The following is a 22,919-nucleotide window of genomic DNA, read 5'->3' on the forward strand; positions in this document are numbered from 1 at the left end:
GTAAAGGCTTTGCTGTTTGATTTACTGATAACCAGATGTCTTTACTGAGAGGGAAGAGACTGGTGTACTTGAGAGGGAGATTATGTGATAATTGACATATTTTATGATAGTCTGTAATGTGTGTGGTTATAAAAAATAAACTGGGAACCCGAACAGATGAAAAAAACAACCGATGAACAAAAACCTGCTGCACTGCAACAAACAGCAACTAATTTTAACGACAATTTATTAAAGCTTAAATGCTGAGCGCTTTCATTCCTGTAAGTCATGGAAGGTCATCAGAACTACATTCACAAATTAAAAACATTTAAATATAAAGGTTTTAAAATCTCATGATGTAAGCCAGCCACTAAAAATTTCATACTTAATTATTCAATAAAATTAAGCAGTATTGTAATACTTTAATTTTAATAGTGAATTGATGGAACAAGTCTCATTTAACACTGAGTAATTCTTGGCATCTAATCTATGTCACCATTTAAGTTCACATTTATCCAAATGTTCATTTATTACTTATCCTTGGGGGTCATTTGAACAAGTACAAAATACCATGAATTACGCAGGGTTAAACAACATTTGAAGGTTGATGAAATTCCAATTGCTGTGTTTTTATCGTTGTTAGTATCAACGTTTGATGGACTTTTACTGAGTTTCTGATGGGTATATATAAACATCCACAGCAAACAAAAAGTCCAGTACTTGACTATTTAGTAAAGGCACCTAGGATTTATTTTCCATGCAAAATAAAGACCTTCAACTCGCATGCTGTAAATTATATATATATATATATATATATATATATATATATATATATATATATATATATACACATATACATATACATACACACACACACACACACACACACACACACACACACACACACACACACACACACACACACACACACTGCTTTAATTAAATGTACATTGCAGAATACATGGCATATCACTGACTACACCCATAGGTAAGTGCACCCTAAACTGTTTTAATTTACATTAAAGAGGCTAATAAGTTTTTATTTCTGTCCAAAACAACTGAAAGTGTGGAGACTGTGTCTGATTACAAGACAAATATTTCATGTGGTACAGACTGTAAGATTTAAGTATGAGCCTTAGGTTAACTCGGCCTAGGTGTCACTTACATTTACGTATCCTGTGTGTATTTTAGTGCCATCGTTTGCATGGTTTCTGTTCAGTTGACAGAGATGAAATTGCAGACATTTTTATTTGCTAAACTGAGCTTTTGCTTAGTTTCATCTTGCTGTCCTTGTCCATATTTGTAGAGCACAATTTAAGCTGAGCATGAAAGGACCTTGCATTCTTCATTCCTTTGCTCTGCACGTGGTACATGACTGAGTTATTTACTTTGCCAAAGTTCATTTGTGTTTTAATTCTAGCATCAGTTGTTAGGTCAGCTAACACTTGCTGCACAGTGTATTTTAAGTTCATTTACATTTTAATTCTAGCATCAGTTGTTAGATAGCTAATAGCAAAAGACATTAAGTGAATTAAATTATTAATTTTCCTATACCTACTTTATCCTATCACAGTTATTCACAATCATGGGTGAGCCAGACTCTGTCATGCCAAGCAAAGGGCTTAAGGCAGAGAAACTAATCCAGGATGGGATGTCAGCTCATCTCGGGATGTTTACAATCACTCATACACTATATAAACACCTAAGGGAAATTTACAGGACTGCAAATTCAACTATCTCTGTATGTTTGGGATGTGAGAAGAAACTGGAAACCATAGTGAAAACCCACATAGACACAGTAAGGACATATAGACACTGTATGGAAGGCACTCTAGCTAGGAACCTAAATGGGAAAACAAGAGTTGTAAGGAGGCAGTGCCAGCTGCAGCAACACTGTGCCACTGATGAGATGAGCTGCTATTGTGTTATCATCCTATTCTGTACACTTTGTGTTGAAATTAATGCACAAAAATTGCCAGTAATTTTCTCCCACATAGGGCTTCTCCTTGGGTTAATTGCACTGTATTTTGAATACTGTAAGGGTACTTGATTAACTAAAGAGGTGTTTACTCTTTGTGGTGTATACTTTTGCTCTGCATACATGATTTGTGCCATATGTACTCAGATCTGATGTAGGGAGAAGACAGTGGTGTTTTATTGCACATTTCTCTCTCTCAGGATACCTGACTTGATAGAATTATGTTCTTTTTCTTTGACTCTGCACTGGAGTAATTTTTGCCTTTGAGTAAGGTGATTTATCTGTGAATTGATTCCTTTGTACCCATTGATTTTGCAGTATGGATTACTGCAGCACAAGTAATAACAATTATAAAGCAATCCACTGACAAAACTGCTCGTCATACTGTAGTGCAGTTTATAATCAGCCTTCTGTGCCTCTTTTTTACACATTGAGCTAAGTTGGCAGACTTGCTCAGAATACTACTGTTTTATGGTACAATGTATTTAGAATCTGACTTTTGTTCTACTTTAGACACATTTATTCAGTTGCGTAAGTATCTTTTTTTTTAGAATTTAAAATATACATTCTCCTTTACATATCTGAAATAAATGTTGAATACTTGTGTAAAATAATGTTTGTGTAACAAGCGACTATATTTTTACTTCAAGGAAGTATGCAGTTTTGGCCATTTTACCTGCACTACTATCAGTTATGAGACAGGAATTCTGAACTGGTGTTTCGTTTCTTATTGTTGAAAACTCTAGTGCAGTATTGTTTATCGTATTCATGCACTATACCACTAGCTAATGTAACAGCAGCATTAGTAAGTCATGTGCTGGGTTGTTTTAAATAATGTTACCAGTTATAAAATCAGCTACACCTCCCCTACTTGTTCCAAGAGGTCAGAAACAGTACGTCCCTTACATTTGCTAATTGCAGAGACAATAAACCCTTCTAATTTCCTCTGTAACGCATACCTCTCAACCTCTTAGCTGAAGAAATCAGGACAAAGCAAAAAAAATAATGGGAAATAAGGCTCAACATCATGGACAGGTTTTTAATTATTGCTCTTATAAACCTTGAGCATTGTTAGAACAACAGCATTTATGTTAGCATACATTTTCTGAAGGATATGAAGTCTAAAACTCAAATGTTTGTAATTATTGAATGACTTCAGTTCTTAATGATTTGCCAGAAATCCACAGATTTTATGAGTTAATAGTCCAAAAATATGAGGAAAATCCAAACAGTTCACCTGCATTTAATACCTTATTTCCACTCCTTTCTCATTTTCCCACCTTTTTTTCCAATAGTCTTACACACGCTTCACTGCTTCTGTAGGTTTCCTCTCCACTACCCATTTTGATAGTCCATCCCATGGGTCCACAGCCCTCTCCATAAAGGAAGTGTTTTCACAGCTCTGAGGAACGGCTGGTCTCTATAATATACAGCTTGTGCTCCTCCCCCATTTTCGGTCTTTTCTGCTCAGATTGACCATTAGACACCTCACTAGTTGATGTTGTAAACCACCAGCATGTCGTTGATCTCTTCAGGTCTTTAGCTACAAGAACTTTAGCTCCTCAGTTTCTCTGATTATTCCCTTTCTCCTTTATCCCATGAATCCTTCTGGTGCCTTTCCTCTAGAATCCCTCCAGCGGCCTGACCTGAGGCACCTGTCCTTGTACAGCTTCCGGAACTCTGTACTGTGCTGTAGGTGTGAGCTGTCTAACACTTAGTAAAGTGGGAGTTTTATCTCTTTGCTTGTAGAGAGTATCTAGCTCAGGATGTACTCCAGCATTGCACTGGCTGCTGCTGGGCTTGTACCCTGCTCCTTCTGGTCGAGTCCAGGTCTGATCAATGCTCTCCGCTCTTTTCCTTAGTTTTCTACTGCTATCTTCTTCAGTTAGTCAAGCTGATACTTCAAAACTGGCCTGTTGAAGCCTGGTTGGACTACATGGAATATGTCTGCATGGAACCTCAAATGCCATTTTTTATTCTGCTTGGTCATTCTTACTAAGTCTTTTCGTAGACTCATTCCTCATCCTCCACTACAGCTCTCTAACTTTATGTCACCAACAAAGGGTTAATGCTGCTTCCTATGCCTTCAGCTATTCTAAAATGAAGAAGATGAAGAGTGCTAGGCCCAGAACTGACCCTGGTAGCACCCTACAGATCACGTTTAAGCTGAAGTTCAAATTTATTTAAGGGCTTATTTCCTAAACACTATCTCAGAACTGAACAATTATACAACATCAATACAATAATCTTTCCAGTTTCCCATGATCTGATCTGCCTGCTCTGCACAGGCTCACTCAGCTCCCCTTCCCTACCCCTACATTTATTGCAAACCTCAACACACCTACTATCCAATCAAAACCTCTATCCCCTAAGCATAATTAATTACTCACCAATTAATCGGTCTTATCATATTCTCTAGCCACAATCTTCCTACAGACACCACCTTACATTTAAATCAATATATCCCCCCTTTCCACATAACCTACCCCCATACTTTACTCTCCCAACTTAGCAATGCTATTATTTCACATTTCTACCATCAGTTAACTAGTATTAGCCCTCCGTATCACCATTCCTCATATTCATCCAATTACAAGAAAACATTCTCCCATCCATCCCTACCCCACCCCACTTCATAGCTTCATAGGAAGTTACTAGGTTAATGGTCCTAGGGCCCTTACAAGCCTAGCCAAATGTTACCCTTATTTCCATGATCAGCACCTATTGCCCCTGTCCAAGGGGGACACAGGTGGAACCCCCAGGGTGAATTTATGGTTACCCTTCCAATCATCCAGACTGCATTTGAAGAGGGTCAATTAGATGCTCTGTTTGACATGAAGTGGGAGTCTGTTCCAAAGGTGTGGTAACCTATGGGATACAAATCTGTCCCTCCAGCATATTCTATTAATGTCACATGCCAGGTTAAGGTCTTTAGAGCGAGTAACCCATGTACAATTTGACCTATGGATATGTAGCATTTCCAAGAAATCAGGGTCAGAGATTGCCTTGTATGCAAGGCAGAGATTGCCTCTGAGTAGTCTGTATGAAACAGAATAAATACTTATTTTTCTACATTTCTATAGTACCACTCCTCTTTAATAGGTGTAAGCTAGACATAATCACTTATAGATACATACAGCTACATACTTCACCACATGTAGCCTGGAAAAATTCTAGGCTATCACCTAAATTCTCACACCCATTTCTACACACAAAACCACAGCTTAACTTGAATGTTGATATCCTCCCTGACCAACGCCCTAATCCCACACAGCAAGTTTCTAACCCCATACAACAAGAACATCATACATTTATTCCTACTGACTCCTAGTCCAACAATAACATACCACAAAATAACTCTAACATCCTAATTATCAATATGAATATTAGCAGCCTCTTAAACAAAATACATGAATTTCATGCTTTCAACTCTCTCTATAACCTAGACATAGCAGTCTTAACAGAAACTTGACTAAAACCCCACATAAACAACAAAGAAATCCTTCTCCCAGGCTACAATATCCATAGACTAGATAAAAAACACAAACATGGTGACTTTTATATATAAAGATACTGTAATGCTTGAGCGTCTTCAAGTCAACCCCCCCCCCCGACCACAACACCACAGAAGTACTTGTCTTCAGATTCAAAATCAACCCCAAAAAATCTATCATCATAACATTAATCTATATCCCTCCCATCAATAACCCTTCCATAACTGAGAACCTCCTTTCTTGGTAGACATCCTCGTTTAGCCAGGAAACCATAATAAGGGAGAGATTTCAATACTGACTGACATGCTTGTTCTTCAGGTAATCCTACTAATTTCATAAGTTATATGGATTCACCCAACTGATTAACTCCCCAACCAGAGTAGATAAACATAGTAACAACAGTCAATTCTAATCTGGATTCTATCCAACAAACCATCACTAGGGTATCACTCAGGATGCCTCCAAGACAGTCTAAGTGGCCACCTTCCCACCTATCTACTTAGGCACCACCCCTGTCCTCCAAAACAAATACTAAACCAGCAAGTCCACAACAAAAGTTATTTCTCACCCAACACCTTTAAAACCCTCCTGCTGCATTGTGACTGTCTCCACTAAAACATCTCCAACTTGATACTATGGTTCAATATTTTAATAACAAATTCCTTGATCTACTAAATAATCTGGCTCCACTCCGTAACATCTGAGTCAAAACTAACTATACACCATGGCTACCTAAATAAACCAAACAGCTGCTTACACAGAGAGACAAAGCCTGGTCACAATATCAGAACAACAAAAGCCAAGCCTACTTTGACAGCTATCAGGAATTAAGAAACAAATCTAAAAAACTAATCAAGAATGAAAAAAAACTTTTCTATACATGAATCCAGCATGAACACCAAAATAATCCCCCCAAATTTTGGGGTTCTATTAAACATCTCCTTCAACCAGGACAGTTCTCAACCCCCAACCCTCACAAATACTAAAGTTAACTTAGCTTCCTAGTTTTTTTTTTTTTGTTTGTTTTTTTACCAATTCCATACTTTCTCTAATAAACAACAATAACAAAGTGTCACTTTTTGTCCCACCAGGAACAGAGGCTACCACCACTTCCTTCTCTCTAAAACCTATCCAAACAAGTACAATAAAAAAACTCCTAAGCAAACTCAAACCTATATTCCCTGCTGCTGACCAGCTACCAAATGAATATCTCAAGTTAGCTGCTGATGCCATCTCTTACCCTGTCTCACTGCTGATCAACAGATCAATCATGGAACAATACATTCCTCAGCTCTGGAAATTTTCCTACGTAATTCCACTCCACAAAGGATGGTCCTCAACTAAATTCTCCAACTACAGACCAAAAGTCATTCTAGCACTTCTATCTAAAATCCTGGAAAAATGTATCCACTTGCAATGACTGGACTATGCTATGTAGCAACCACTTAAATAACACCCATTGTGGTTTTCGACCTAAGCACAGTACCACAACTGCCCTCATTAATTTCACTAACACCATTAACCTACTCAAAAATAGTGGACAACAAGTGTCCTCTATATTTCTAGGTATGAAACAAATAAATCTAAAAACCTTCTACCAAAGGTCCACTGCCAATAAACAGCCAACTGTATAAAGTAAAAAAGGAAAAGTAGTTGAACCACCAAGCTGAGAAACAATTTCAATAAAACTGTTAATAAAACTGTTGATAAAATCCAAACATCACAGAATGAGCACTTTTGGGTCTAAGCCCTTCATCAGATAACATACAAAACCTAAAAACAGATTTTTAAAAGCACCAATGACCAATCAAATATCAGTATGATTGATGATTAGAAGTATATTAATCTTAATTACTACATAATATTTAATATAAAATACTAAATGGACATGGAATTCCATTCCTCAAAAAGGTCCACATAAAACTAGGATCTCTCTACAGAGTCAAGTCATACCATACTAACACCACCAGACAATCAATTGCTAGGACCCATCTTTTCTCTACTCTATTATATGCTTCTCTTTTTTCACAAACCTTAAAAGATCTTAATAAACCTTAACAAACATGTGGCCTTTTACTACAAAATTGCCAGATTTGCCACTTACCTTCCACATAGATCACATCACTGTGTTGCTCTCCATCAACTAAATTGGCTAGAACTTCGCAACTTCCTATCCCTCAGCCAACTTACAGTCACACATACCACCAGCTACCAGCTGCCAAGCTCTCCAAAGCCTTGTGCAAACCTACTCCAATAACAGAACCCTAAGATCTTCCAATAAATTACAATAACAGTTTTGGTGATTCTCTTTATTCTAACCAGATCTCTAGGACACGGAATTCCATTCCTCAACACATTCTTAACACCAGCAAGCCACCCATGTTTAAACTCTCATTTAAGATGTACTTAAACAATAACTGTGTCTACTACTCATGCTCATCCCAAGGCTGACTTTAGCAGTATTTCTAATGCTCTCTTCTCTCATCTTCTCACTAATGTCTCTTTTTCCTATCCCTAAATACTTATACTCACACGCCTTGGTGAACATTGACAGAATAACATGTTCTATAAAGTGTATTTACCTACTTTTATTTATTGTGAAATCGCTTTTTTTTTTTAATTTTTACTCAGCACACCCACAGTAATATGGCCTATCTATTTTTATTTTATCAAATCTATGTTATGATGTATTCCGCGTGTACTATGCCTGAATAATTGTATTCTTTTATTCTAATGCTTTTTGATATTGTATTGTACCTTGCTATATAATGCTGTTATTTCTAATTTGTACTTAGAGCTTTTCTACCTGGGCTTCCACTGAAAATGGGCTACTAGCCTAGTCAGACCTCCCCGGTAAAGAAATGTGAAATAAATACATAAATAAATAAAAACATGAAACTGATGATATTTGTTGACAATGAAATGTTATAAATATACCATCATACCAAGACAAGGCACACAGGAATATACTTCTTTATAAAAATATGTTCAGAAATAGTTGAAAAGTCCAAGATCCACTATTACAAAACTATAATAGAGAGTTCTATGTGCAGAAACAAACAAGTTCATATGGAATCATGGACATTTTATAGTCCAATATGATCTAACAGTCCAGAATGATATTTGACAATAAGAGTAATATTGCTTTCCACTTTACTCCAAGGTAGCCAAGAAGAAAAATAAAGTACCACATTGCAGGCTGCCAACTCAAACAGATGAAGTGGGCAGAAGTCAGATGCACTTTGGAGTATGTCTATGTATAGGAACTCAAACAGGTTGAAGTGGGCAGAAGTCAGATGCACTTTGGAGTATGTCTATGTATAGGAACTCAAACAGGTGAAGTGGGCAGAAGTCAGATGCACTTTGGAGTATGTCTATGTATAGGAACTCAAACAGATGAAGTGGGCAGAAGTCAGATGCACTTTGGAGTATGTCTATGTACAAGAAGTCAAACAGGTGAAGTGGGCAGAAGTCAGATGCACTTTGGAGTATGTCTATGTATAGGAACTCAAACAGATGAAGTGGGCAGAAGTCAGATGCACTTTGGAGTATGTCTATGTACAAGAAGTCAAACAGGTGAAGTGGGCAGAAGTCAGATGCACTTTTGAGTATGTCTATGTATAGGAACTCAAACAGGTGAAGTGGGCAGAAGTCAGATGCCCTTTGGAGTATGTCTATGTACAAAAACTCAAACAAGTGAAGTGGGCAGAAGTCAGATGTACTTTGGAGTATGTCTATGTACAAGAACTCAAGCAGGTGAAGTGGGCAGAAGTCAGACGCACTTTGGAGTATGTCTATGTACAAGAACTCAAACAGATGAAGTGGGCAGAAGTCAGATACACTTTGGAGTATGTCTATGTATAGGAAGCTACTCATCAGTCTCACTAAGGTCTACCAAGCTGTTTGAAATGCAGAAGAGCTCACCAAATCTGCAGGACAGCTCATGGACTAGACAGACCTCAGCTAAAATGACATAAAAGCTGGCTTTCAAAGCTGCTGAAGGTCGCAATAAACCAAGAGTAGAAAGCACAGCAGAAAACATCCAGTTTTGGTATCCATGTTTCTCACACAATAGACCTCCATGAAGCTAACACACCACACCACACTGGGACACTGAGACAAACAGAACACCTAGCAAGAATCATATGGTTTTGGTATCTCTCTGCTCCACTCTGCTCAAAGGACAAACCACCCACAAATTCCTGCATGACACAGGGATGGCAAGTCTCCAGATGGATCACAAAAACAGCAGGTAAGCACACAAAGCAGCGTCAAACAAAATCCTGCTGCTGCTTCAGTAAATACAAGTTAGTAGTAACTATTTAAAATGGACCAGGCAGGGTATGCTGGCAGCAAGTATAACTAACATTTAAGTAAAAACTGTGTCCCTAGGCAGCCAACTGCTATGATCATTAATGTCCTTATCCTAGAGCCAGTTCCTTCTACAACATTCCTTGTGTCCTAGCATTTTTCTGCTCCTCTTCTGTATTCCTAGCAGCCTTCTGTGTAGGAAAGAGTCAAAGAACGTCATGAAATCCAGGTAGATTACAACTACCAGTACACATCAAGCCCTGGCACAATCCAGGTCAAAAACTAGATTAAATTTGCCTGAGAGGTCCATATTTTTATTTATTTATTATTTATTTACATTTGGTTACCAGGAAATTCCAATTGGACCCAGGTCCTTTTTCAGTGTAGGCCCGGGAAGAAAAGCTCCACAGAACAATAAATGCGCAGCAGAGTACATGAAGAACAATTGAATATACATACAATAGCAAATAACACATACTGCAGCAAACATTAGCTATACATACAATATGAAACATAGTAATGAACAGATATACCAATATCTAGCTAAAGGTAGGATGTATATACAGATAGTACTGCATGAACCTGTGCTGGTTATTGGCACTTCTGCACTAGCCAGTGACCTTTTGAAGATCTAAATCAGTGGTCTATGAACCCACTAGCCAGATTTATGAGGATTCTGGAAATAATCAAATCTGGTCCATGTACTTTATATTCCTTTAGGATGCCAGTTCCCTCTCAACCGCCTCTGTCACATACCTGGTGTCTGTTAGCTGCTCACTCAACTTTGCCCTACCTCCATGTGGTGGTCATTTAGCAACTCTGTCTTTTCCTAATCCACTATAATCTAATTCCAATCCTTTTTCAGCCTAATCAGGACTGCACCTCACTCCCTTTGATCTTTTTCCACTCCACTTAAGGAAACCTTCATTTGATCTCCTTATCCGATCTACCCTTTCATCTTGGACCTTTTTTTACCCTCCTATCATTTTTCTCTTCTGCTGCCTTCTTGTTCTGTGCATTCCCTACCATCCCATCATCTCCCTTCTACATCTTCTATGCCTTATCTTTTTCACTAATTGCCAGCCTCACTTACCTGGGTAGCCATCTGACCTTCTTATTTTGCCTTTTTTGTACCTTCCTCATAGGTCTATATAAGTCGATCGAAATACGTATTTGTCGAATACATATTCATCGATGTCTAAACAGTGAAATTCATTACAGCAAAGCACAGAATTTTTCCCATGTTTAAGAAACACTGGGCTATCAGCACAACTTTGCCATTTTCCCTACTGTAGTGTGATCTCGAAGTTGGTATATATAGTTGGGGGGTGTGGGAGACAAAGCCCTTACTTGGGTGGATTTGATTTAGTGCAGTGTGTGTTCCTCAGTGCTAGAGGTGAATGGTTCCTAACCCTGGGAAAAATTCCGTGCTTCACTGTAATGAATTTTGCTGTTTAGCATTCATTGAATATGTATTCGACAAATACGTATTTTGATGAATTAATATAGACCCCCTTCCTCAAAACCCTCATTTAAAGCCCTGAATATTGCATTCCTAACTCTTTATGATAGCTTGTCTACTCCTTCAATTTATCCACAGTTTCCAAACTTATCTTTGCTCCTCTTCCCCACCTTCGTTATAATCCATTCTTTAAAATCCCACACGTTAATCATTACTACTGTATTGTTACAGTTTCCACACTGTAAAACTGACAATGAAATGACCACTGTTGGATAATGACACCTTCACCTGGACAAACCTGACCCCTCCCCATCTTGTTTAGGACCACATCTAGAATTTTTTCCTTTCAGGTACAGCCCCATACCAGGTGGTTGAACCCCTTATTGTCCAAGATGTCAAGCAGATCCCAGTGCCTATCTACTCTAGACATTGCAATCTCCCATGCTGCTCCTAGAAAATTCAGAAGTCACATGACTGTGACCTGCTTCATTTGCCCTACTCCTTTAGTCTCTCATGATCTTCATTTGATATATCTGAGTGTGATACACTGTCAGTCTAGTATCAGTCATCCCTTTTTTACATTAATCAGCTTGCTTACCCTCGGTTCTGTTCCTACCCCCTCACTACCATTGCTCCCTTCATTGCCTGATGTTCTTCCCTCATATAATCGCTACACCAATTTCATCTTTCCTCCGCTGTCATTCCTGCACAACCTTTACCCATGTACCTCCATACCCCATGACCCACATTTCTGTGACACCAGTAACGTTCACCGTCTTGTGCTACATCAGCACCTGCATCTCCTGTTCCTCTTACCTACATTTTTTGCACTGCACAGAAATACTGTCTAGCCATATCTGCAAAAAAAAACTTTTGTGAAGGACTGATTTGTAGTTAAGAGTATAAATGCAGTTTTTTTTTTTTTTTTTACACAAGACAGCATACCTCTCAACTTCTTAGCATAAAAAATCTGGACAAAGCCCCCAAAATAGGTACCCATTTTAAATATTGCTCTTTTAAACTTGGAAGGTTGCTAGAATAAAAAGGTCTTGTGTTACCATGCATTTTCTGATGGATCTGAAGTCTGAAAGTCAAATGCCTGTCATTATTTAGTGAATTCGGTCCTCACTGATTTGCCACAAAAATCCAGAAAACTAGAAATTTTATGAAGAAGAGACCAAGAATATAAGACAAAAATCTGAACATTCCCCAAAAATCTGGACTATTAAGAGGTCTGCAAGGTAACAGTACAGTGTTGCTGGACTGCACACATTAATTACTTTAACTGACTCTGTGAGATCATCAGTCTTAATCAGGTGGAACTTGTTACCACATTAATGGATATGCCCTAGTTCTAATGTTAAAGATGTCACTCTGATTTTGGATATTTACAGATATTTTTTGCCTTCATGTTAGGTTTTCTTCTTATTCTCTAAATGAAGGATCCAGTGCGTGTGACTTAAGATGAGTCACGGTGGAACTGTTGATGCTGTTGAAAAAAACTAGCCTCCAAAAGGGAACTGGGTTTGGCCTGTAGCTCCTTATGAAATTATTGCTTAATTGATCAGTATGAGGGGGGGGGGGGGGTTTGAACCTGTTCTTTACAATTACACATCCTGCTACGGAAGTCAGCCTACACGCAAGAGCAATTGACTAAAGCTTTATGGTCCAGAACACTATAGCAGTGTAAGATCTGCCATGTGTTATACAGTCTGAACTAAATTAGCAAGCCATTTCATTATTGTCTGTGAATAAGTGAAGTCAGCTGTTGAATTAAAGAAGAAGAAACATACTTTTTTAGCTCTCACTGTGCTCATATTTATTTCTGTGCAGATTACAGAATAATTCTACCAGATCCTTGCAGGTCTGCCTTTACAGCATTGTATCAATAAAGCCACAGGAGTACCTGGCAACAGGTTACTAAGGTATCACTACCTTAAAACAATTTTGTCATATTTAATAGGTGAAACATGTTGTTTCTACTTTCTGAAACAATTTAAAGTGCCACAGTCTGACTGTAACACAAGTCTTTCATATAAAGCAGCTTGTGCCCCCTTAAATTTGACTCACAGGCTAACTCTAGCCAGTCGTGACCTATATCTTATGTATATTGTGACTTCTTTTCAGTTAAAAGGTTGGGACTGCTGTCGACTTGGGTTATAATCAACTTCCTGTGTACTTCACATTGCCTTTCTTGTCCAAGTCTGTAGTACATAAGTTAAACTACATGATTCCATTGCCCTGAACGTGTTACATGCTTTGTTTTATTTACTTTGTCTTACTCCATGGTGCATTTTGAGCAAATTTATTTGCATGTTTATATACTAACATAGTCATGAAATGTTAACAAAGTCAACGTAAAACATATGACATGAGCTGGTTTATGTCAGTCCATTATTGTTCAACAATAATAATGTTAAATTACTGTTACTTGACCATCTGTATGTCTGTTGCATATGTATTTACAAATACTTAAGTACAGTGATTTTTTTTTTGTCAGTATTATTTCTGCTGGCTACTTTTTCTTCCTTTGCTTATCAAGTGTCCAGCATTTCTCCTCCTTTGCTTTCTTATATGCCTTTTTACCAGGTGCCTGCACCACAGCTTTACTCTCTTTTACCAATACCATAAACTTCAACCGCAACAACAACAAACTTACATCTTCTCTTTTCTTAGACCTATCAAAAGCCTTTGATATGGGAATCATTCACTTCTTCTGCACACACTAAAATCTCTGGCCCTGGATCCCTCTTCCATAACCTGGTTTTCTTCCTATCTAGAAAACCGGCAGCAAGCCGTACTCTGGAAAAACTCACTATCTGCTCTCCTCCCTATTTCTTTAGGAGTACCACAAGGGTCTATCCTAGGCCCACTTCTATTTTCCATCTTTATCAATGACCTTCAATCATCTATACCTAACACTACCTGCATACAATATGCAGATGATTCCACCATTATTTGCACTGCTTCTTCTCAAACTGAACTCCAGACGCAAACTCAAACAGCCTTCTCAACTGTTGAACAGTGGTTCTCCAATCGCTGTCTACTCCTTAACCCTAAGAAAACTAAATTATTACTCTTTTCACCTACACGTAAATCAACTTTGTTAAACTTCTGTATTACAGCAACTGACAACACCATTATCTCTCCTGATTCCACAACTAAACTTCTCGGTGTTATTATCGATAACAATCTTAACTATGATTGTCAAATCAACAGTACTATAAAAGCAGTTAATAAGAAAATAGGATCCCTGTACAGAATAAAGCCCTTCCTAACACCTGAAGCTAGGACAACCTTAGCCCAAACACACCTTATCTCTACCCTTCTGTATGCCTCCCCTATTTACACTAATCTATCTAAAAGTAACCTTAAGAAACTTACTAAATCTTATCATAATATTGCCAGATTTGCCACCTCATCCCAATTCAGAACCCACCACTGTCTAAACCTAAAACAACTACACTGGCTGGAACTCCCTAACAAGCTCATTTTTCAACAACTTTTAATAGCACACAAAATTCTATACCAACCTTCTAAAACACCAACTCTTTGTAACCTCTTGACTCCCTATATTAACCTGAAACAACTACGTTCCTCTGATAAACTACTTGTTAATATTACCAAAACTATTAATTCTGCAGGCAACTGCCTTTTCTCTAACTCAGTAGGTAAAATATGTAATAATCTTCCATCTGACATCTCTTCTTTGTCCACTCTTCCACTCTTTAAGAAACAACTATTAAAACATCTTAATAAATTCTGGCTTTGCTCTTGTACCAACCCAGACTAACCTGTTTGCACCTTACTCTATCATAAACCTTCCTTAACCACTTGGACCCTCCCATCTACCTCAACTCTTCAACTGACAAAATATCCCTTATCTTTGTAAATATTACTTTATTCACTTTAACATTTCTGACCTTCCTTTTGTATTGCTAAGAGTTAACCTCTAACTTAATCTCTTTCTAATTTAGCTTTTTCTAGTTAGTTAAGATCTATAATATATGTGATTATATAACACATTAGTACTATGCAATATTTGTAATTGTAAAATTGTTTTACCTCTGGAGCTTTTCTCCACAGGCCTTTTTTTTCTAAGTTAGCTTATTTAGTTCATTAAGATCTATAATATATGTGATTACATTTCATTCTTCCCATTGCATAACACACTTGTACTATGTATTATTTGTATTTGTAAAATTGTTTGTACCTCTGGAGCTTTTCTCCCCGGGCCTCCACTGAAAATGGACATAAATCCAGTTGGACTAGCCCGGTCAACAAATGTAAAATAAATAAATAAAATAAATATATCTAAGTGGGGGTCTCAACACATAATATTGTATTGTTAATTAATGAGTGTGTCCCCCAGATGGAAATATAAAACCATACCATTCTGATGTAATATGCTCAGGTATCCATGATGTGGAGATTTAAGGAGGTTGTTTGGATTTTGACAAAGGCTACATATAGTACAGAGTAGTTTTCTAGTTTGCATCTGGTAAATCTGATAGAACATAAGATGGATAAGACTAAGGTTATGAAAATGTTGTGGAGTGATAAAATGGTAGGACAATAAATACATAAGGCAAGGATAAGAAAATTTTGTGAAGTGATAAAGTGGTAGGACAATAAATACATAAGGCTCATATGAGAAAATGTTGTGGAGTGATAAAGTGGTAGGACAATAAATCCATAAGGCAAGGATAAGCAAATTTTGTGAAGTGATAAAGTGGTAGGACAATAAATACATAAAGTTTTGTGAAGTGATAAAGTGGTAGGACAATAAATACATAAGGCTCAGATGAGAAAATGTTGTGGAGTGATAAAGTGGTAGGACAATAAATACATAAGGCAAGGATAAGAAAAATTTGTGAAGTGATAAAGTGATAGGACAATAAATACATAAGACAAGGATAAGAACATTTTGTGAAGTAATAAAGTGGTAGGACAATAAATACATAAGGCTCAGATAAGAAAATGTTGTGAAGTGATAAAGTGGTACGATAGAAGACTGATGAAGGTGTGGTCAGAAAATAATGTGAAGTGATAAACGTTAACATATTAAATAATTACTGAATGATTTGTTGTGAAGCAAATATTCAAATTGCAAATAAATATTATTTACTTACTCATTGGAAAGGAATTCAAACCAAGTCAGATCTGATGATGACTCTTGTCCCACAGGAAAATTTGCTCTGTTGGGATACAATAAAATTATTTGTAAACTGTCTTCAGCATTAATTAACAAAGATAAGCATCACCAATTGCATGCTGTAACATTTAATCACTACCAGTTCAGAAACATTTAATCATCACTACCAATTCAGAAACATTTAATCATCACTACCAATTCAGAAACATTTAATCATCACTACCAATTCAGAAATTTCCCCAAAACTGACTTTCTGTGCATATGTTTAGGTAAAACTATAAATCACTGTTTTGTAACTATAGAAAGTTTATAATTGCATGGCTTTGCTCTCTAAAATATGGAATGCTGATTATCAAAATAACATGAATCAGGAAATTAAATATGTAAATATTATTATATGCATCATAAGAAAATAATGGATTGCTAGGAAACATGATTTTGAATTACCTTTTTCTTGCAAATGTTTGAAAACTACAGAAGAACACAGTTAAAGTCGTTAAACCTCTGCAGATTTTTTTGCCTTCTTGTGTTATTAATGAAAATATATTTCTGACAACCTTAATTTTGTTTGGAAGTTATAAAACAGCCCTTCTGAAAATTTATTATAGAGTAGCAACCTAATGTAACTTTAATTGAACTGTACACCAAACAATATTTCTGGCAGGAAACTCAAAAGTATTTCCTCGTTCTATATTCTATGCTCCTAAAAGGAAAATGGCCATTGGTGATTAATACGTAAATGCACTTCTATAAAAGCAGATCTTATACATCTGCATGCTGAATCTTCCAGTTCATGTGTCAGCACAGTGAAATACATGCTCCCAAAGCCCATGCTTCTTGGATGCAATACCTGATGGTCCCACTAAGTGTCATCTAAGTGGTAAACAGAGCTGCCTTTTCCCCCCAGGATGGTTAAATCACCACCAATGAAACACATGCTCCCAAAGCCCATGCTTCAAGGATGCAATACCCAATGCGTCCACTTGGTGTCATCCAAGTGGTAAACCAGAAATGCCTTCCTTCCCCAGGATGGGTCAGTCAGCAGCAGCAGTTCACCCCCTTCTTTCCCTACCAGCTCTCACAGATGCTTAAGCTGCTATTCAAACATGGGTCACCTGTACTGCAGTTAGAGCTTTACCTCTCTGTGCCACAGAGCTGGCAAGGGGTATTATTCCTAACCACATTGTTGTGTGTTTAAGAAATAAATATCAAAAATTTCAAGAGAAAAGCTTGAGAGATGAATTTCTTGAAATCCATTTTGAGAACACATAACAGCTGGTTGTGATTTGAGACACAATGATAATCTTTTGCAATACATGAGAAGCTTTATTAACCCCTCCACTCCCAAAAAAGTTGTAGAGCAAAATTAAAGCTGTTGGTTAAACACTTTGCTTTTTAATGCCATTGTCTTGTAGCTGGAAGTACATTGCAGCTTTTAAAGCTGTTACTTGCTTCCTGATTGGGTTCACTGGTGACCTTCATATGTGAGGCAGTGCAAGGTCAGCTTTCTTTTATAGCAGATAGGTTCATATGTAAGAACTTGGCTATGGCAAGCAAGTTAACACTAGATTTTTACATATTAACCTCTGTTACACAGAGGATTAAGACTGGATCTTTGATAATAACCAAGTTGTTATGTATCTGAAACATAAGTGTTAAGAAATTCACCTTGAGAGTGAAGTTTAAAGGGTGAATATTGACATCCATGTTGAGACCTCTAACTACTTGGTTATGACTGGAGAGACCTGATCATATGGAGAGCTCTATCTACTTGATTATGATTGGAGAGACCTGATCATATGGAGAGCTCTAACTGCTTGATTATGATTGGAGAGACCTGATCATAATTCCTTGTAGCATACAGAGCTTCAGCTGCTCTATTGTACTACTAGTTACAGAAAACTATAGATCATGAACTGTTTCACAGCTGTGAAAACTGTAAAATACTTATCACTGCAGTACAGATAATAACTATAAGCTCTAACAACTAGAAGCTAAGTGTTAGAAAATTATGTATTAATGTGTGTATGCTTAATGCCAATTAATAATCAAAAGAATTAATACGCTTTTCATTCTATTTTACATGCACTGTGTTATATAAATTGAGTTTCATATGAGACTGAAAAAGATGCTTTTTGGAAACTGCAGTATGCTTTCTGAAACTTGCAAGATGCCCTCTGACCTAGTAATTGCTAGCACAGCAATATTCATGTTTATGCCTTTTGGAAATGTACTTGAGAAGCAGGTGCTTATCTGCTAGGTCAGGAACGAATGAATGAACAATACTATATTCTGTAAATGTAATGATTTTAAACAATCAGCTCTGTTCGAAGCATGAGAACATGTGCAGCTGCAGTAGCTTAGAGATAATGTGGACAAAGGATTATTAGAGGAATGAACTGCTAGCATTGTGCTTGAATTAGCCATAGTACCTTGAATGGTAACATAACATGTATCTAACTGGTAGTAATCAAGGCCATGTTGTTTTCCTCAGGAAGTTTCTCACAAAAATTGTTAAATCAGCAGAAATTCATGGGAATGATGGTCAACAGATGATGTTGAAAAAGGTGGTAATCTGTTACGTCAGCTTGGTAGGCCATGTCTAGTTAGAGAATGTATAAAAATGAAAGTATTTCCTGTTTCTAGTTGGACAAACTCTGTAATAGCATGTTTTTGTCTCCTTGCTGCAAGATTAAAGTGCCTTAACCTGAACCTACCGTGTTTTGATCATTTTTAAAGTATATTTTTTTTCCTTTGACAGTTTGGTCCTTCGGACCGGTAAGTACCTCTCGCTCTAGGCCTAGGTCAGAATTGGGCCCGGTGGCATGCATCCATATGGAGAAGAGGCCAAATCGGCTCTTATATGTTGAAAGACCTCTGACTGAATTGTCGTTCGAAAGAGGCCAGCCACTGTTTCTGATCTGGGATTGGAGGACGAGTCAACGATCCAGTGGATCAACTCATGGAGGGTCAGGTAAGGAGGAATTACCTTATTTCTGTTTTAAGATCAGGGACTAGTTGCAGAACTGTTTTTGTCGGGAAGATTTGCATGTGCAGATCAGGGACAAAAAAGGGTTACTGTTTTGTCATAGTTCAGGGAAACAGAATAGGTAGGCAGTTATTCTAGATAAACTGTGAAAAGGTGTAGAACCATGGTACCACGTGATAAGAAGGGTTACGTAACAATTTACAGCTTAGCTAAGGCAACAATGGGAAATCAGTGCACGAAAAGTTCCCGAGACCCGCCCCTAACTGAAGACGCGAAATATATGCAATTACAGCGAGCCAACAATGTTAAGTATTACACAAAATGGGTTGATAAGTATAAATTCGATGGTAATTTAGATAAACTTGCACTTATTAAACTTGTCAGGCAATTAAAAACAGACACAAAAGGTCAATTAAAAAAGCAACGACAATAAGGAGTCCCTCAGGTGCATAGGTGGCTTGAGGAAGCAAATCGCAGGGAACAAAAGATTAAAAATTCAAAAACGATGTTCTTAGACAAAGAAGATAATAACTTGGTAATAGCAATGGCCCCTCCGCTTCCCTTACCAGAATATGAAGCGAGTGGACAAGCTGATCCACCTCCGCTATACCCAGCTGTTTCCATAGCATCAAAACCATTTGTCAGGGATCCTATCGAGACAAGGTCTCGAACACGCGACTTGAGAAGGGAGATTGAACTATGTGAAATAAATAGAAAATCACAAGCTATGAGTGAGGAAGAAATATGTCCACTCATAGAAGTACCAAATCCTCAGGCAGGACAGGATCCGACACTTTTAGTTTATAGACCGTGGACACCAGAAGATATCCGGAAAGCCACGGAGGGAATTCCCCATCCGAAAGTGAATTTTCGAAAATTTTTAGAAGACTTACAGGGTATGAGATTAAGTTACCATTTGAATGGAGAAGAAGTAGAAAAAGCAGTTAGACAAATTGTAGGTCCAGATTGGCACATGATCTGTGGCGACTGGAATCCTCGTGACGCACAGCTTAGACCACTCCCACATACTAATCCAGAATTGGATGGCAGAGTGAAAGGTCTGACAGACCGAATCTCTGAAAAATGGAAGCCTAGGGCTGATTGGACTTGCATTAATCAGTGCATTCAACAAGAAGGTGAAACAGTTGATGGATATTATGCTAGATTATTAGAGTGTTTTAATAACCACTGCGGAATGCAGATACCAGAAAACCAGACACAAGATTCCTCATATGAACAACAGCTAAAGAATGCATTCTTGAAGGGTAGTATAACTCCCATTAGCAGCTTTATTACAAAGCACATGGTAGATCATCATACGAGTAGATTGCAGCCATTACTTGAATATGCTAGACATGCAGAGAGACATTTTAATAGTAAAAAGAAAAAGAAAACTCAAGTATTTTCAGCAGAAGATGGGTCAGAAGTATTTGTAGTACAAACTGGGAGAAAGGGTAAGAAAAATACCCAGGGAAATAAACAATCTGACAAGCGATCAGAAGATTTTGAAGAAAGAAAGAAAAGAGGTGAATGTTTTAAATGCGGGAAAAAAGGACATTTAGCAAGGGATTGCAGGCTAAATAAAAAGGTGACTACAGAAATACAGAGGATGAGGAATGACTATATGATAGTCAGGAATCACTGAATGAAAATAAATGGGAAAAGACAAGTGCAAATGTGATAGCAAGGGTAGAGGATGTGACAGAAGGGGTAGAGGATGTACATGAATTTGTAGACGTTGAGGAAAATGAAATTTTAGACTTAGCCTTATTGAGCCTAGAGCTTTACTTAGCAGATACAAAACCGGAAGTGACGCTTCTGGTAGAGGGGAGGGAAGTCAAATTTTTGTGTGACTCAGGGGCTTCACGGACCCTGATACACCCTTCCAAATTACCGGAAGATTCAGAATCACCAGATTATATACTAGTGAAAGCAGCTAATGGACAGCTGTATCGGGAGCCACTCTCCCATGGCATAGCGATAACAGACCCCGTTTCAGGAATGACCCAGAAAAGTAAAATTGTAGTTTCTGCAAAATGCCCAGTAAACCTTTTGGGTAGAGACTTAATGCAGATATTTGGCATAGCCGTAGTTCCAACCATGCAGGGTATGGAGGCACAGCGACAAATGGATACTTTTGTAGTGCGACCGGAGGGTGAGACATATTATTGGTACAGCCAGGACTTGGTTACGACTGGTCCAGGGGCAGTAACCGAAGAACTGATGAACATAGCCATCAGTAAATCCCCCTCTCTCGACATTGACAAACAGCATTTGTTGCATTGTACTCTATATTACTGTAATAGACCAGGACCTGATAAAGAATATGAGCAAGAATTGTTTCAGAACCACGCAAACAGACTAGTATTACGAAACTTGTACTGGGACACAGAAGGAAACAGTGTAGTAAGCTGTTCATTGCCCCAGGAATTTTTAGCACTTTACAAATCTAATCGATTGCCACATGTTAGCTTAACTAAGAATAGAAATTTGAAATGTGCAGACTTAGGAGAAAAGGTCACAAGGTGGGAGAAACAGACAGAATTAGAACTCTCCGAACAAGGAGTACAGAAACAGAAATTGAATTGGATAACACATACACACCCATCTGTGCACTCACAGGCTAGTGAGAATAGCTGAGTGTTACTCTTATTGGAAGAAGAGGAAAAAGCCTTGCAAAACATACCAGAGACTCTCTGGTCAACAGGGAAATCAGATGTAGGACTTATAAGAACAGCAGGACCAGTTACTATTACGCCAAAGTCAGCATTTAGACCTCAGAAAAGACAGTATCCCTTGGGAAAAGACGCAGAGATAGGGATCAAACCTATAATAGCAGCCTTACTTAGGGAAGGAGTCTTAATAGAATCTCCCGATTCACCATGTAATACACCCTTATTTCCTGTCAGGAAAGCAAACGGGGAATGGCGTATGGTCCAAGATTTACAAGCTGTAAATAATGCAGTTATACCCAGGGCACCAACGGTGCCAGATCCGCACACCTTACTGAAGGATTTAAAGCCTCAGCAAAAGTATTTTTCTGTGGTAGATATTAGTAATGCATTTTTCTCAATATCGATACACCCCGACAGCCAACATTGGTTTGCATTCACATTTCAGGGGAAACGGTATACATATACGAGATTACCACAGGGATATTGTGAAAGTCCAACAATATTTGCACAAGAAATGGCAAGCAACCTGGCGGGATTTATTCCACCGAAAGGTAGTCAGATTTTACTTTATGTAGATGATATTCTGCTGGCAGCCCCCACCCAGCAAGAATGTAAAGAGGACACTATAGCATTATTACAGTTTCTAGCTACTCAAGGACACAAAGTAAACAAGAACAAACTACAACTTTGGAGAAAACAAGTTAAGTACTTGGGATATGTAATATCCAAAGAAGGTAGAATATTAGACGAAGATAGAAAAACAGCAATATTACAAGCACCTAGACCAACTACTAAGAAGGAAATGATGTCCTACCTGGGAACTACTAACTTTTGTCGGAGTTGGATACCAAATTATGCTTTGGAATCTGCTTCACT

The 22,919-nt window shown here is 37.8% G+C and overlaps 1 protein-coding gene across 1 annotated transcript in view; it reads right to left on the reverse strand.

Moving 5' to 3' along the window:
• Positions 1–22,919, reverse strand: part of ARHGEF18 (Rho/Rac guanine nucleotide exchange factor 18) — a 2,448,098-nt gene that overhangs the window by 1,816,762 nt on the left and 608,417 nt on the right. Inside the window, exon 8 of the mRNA XM_044090748.1 lies at positions 16,357–16,422. Coding sequence (XP_043946683.1) covers positions 16,357–16,422 — 66 coding nt within the window. The remainder of the gene's footprint in view (positions 1–16,356; positions 16,423–22,919) is intronic.

This window comes from Protopterus annectens, chromosome 13.part0, assembly GCF_019279795.1.
Source record: "Protopterus annectens isolate FY-2018-M chromosome 13.part0, PAN1.0, whole genome shotgun sequence".
NCBI lineage: Eukaryota > Metazoa > Chordata > Ceratodontiformes > Protopteridae > Protopterus > Protopterus annectens.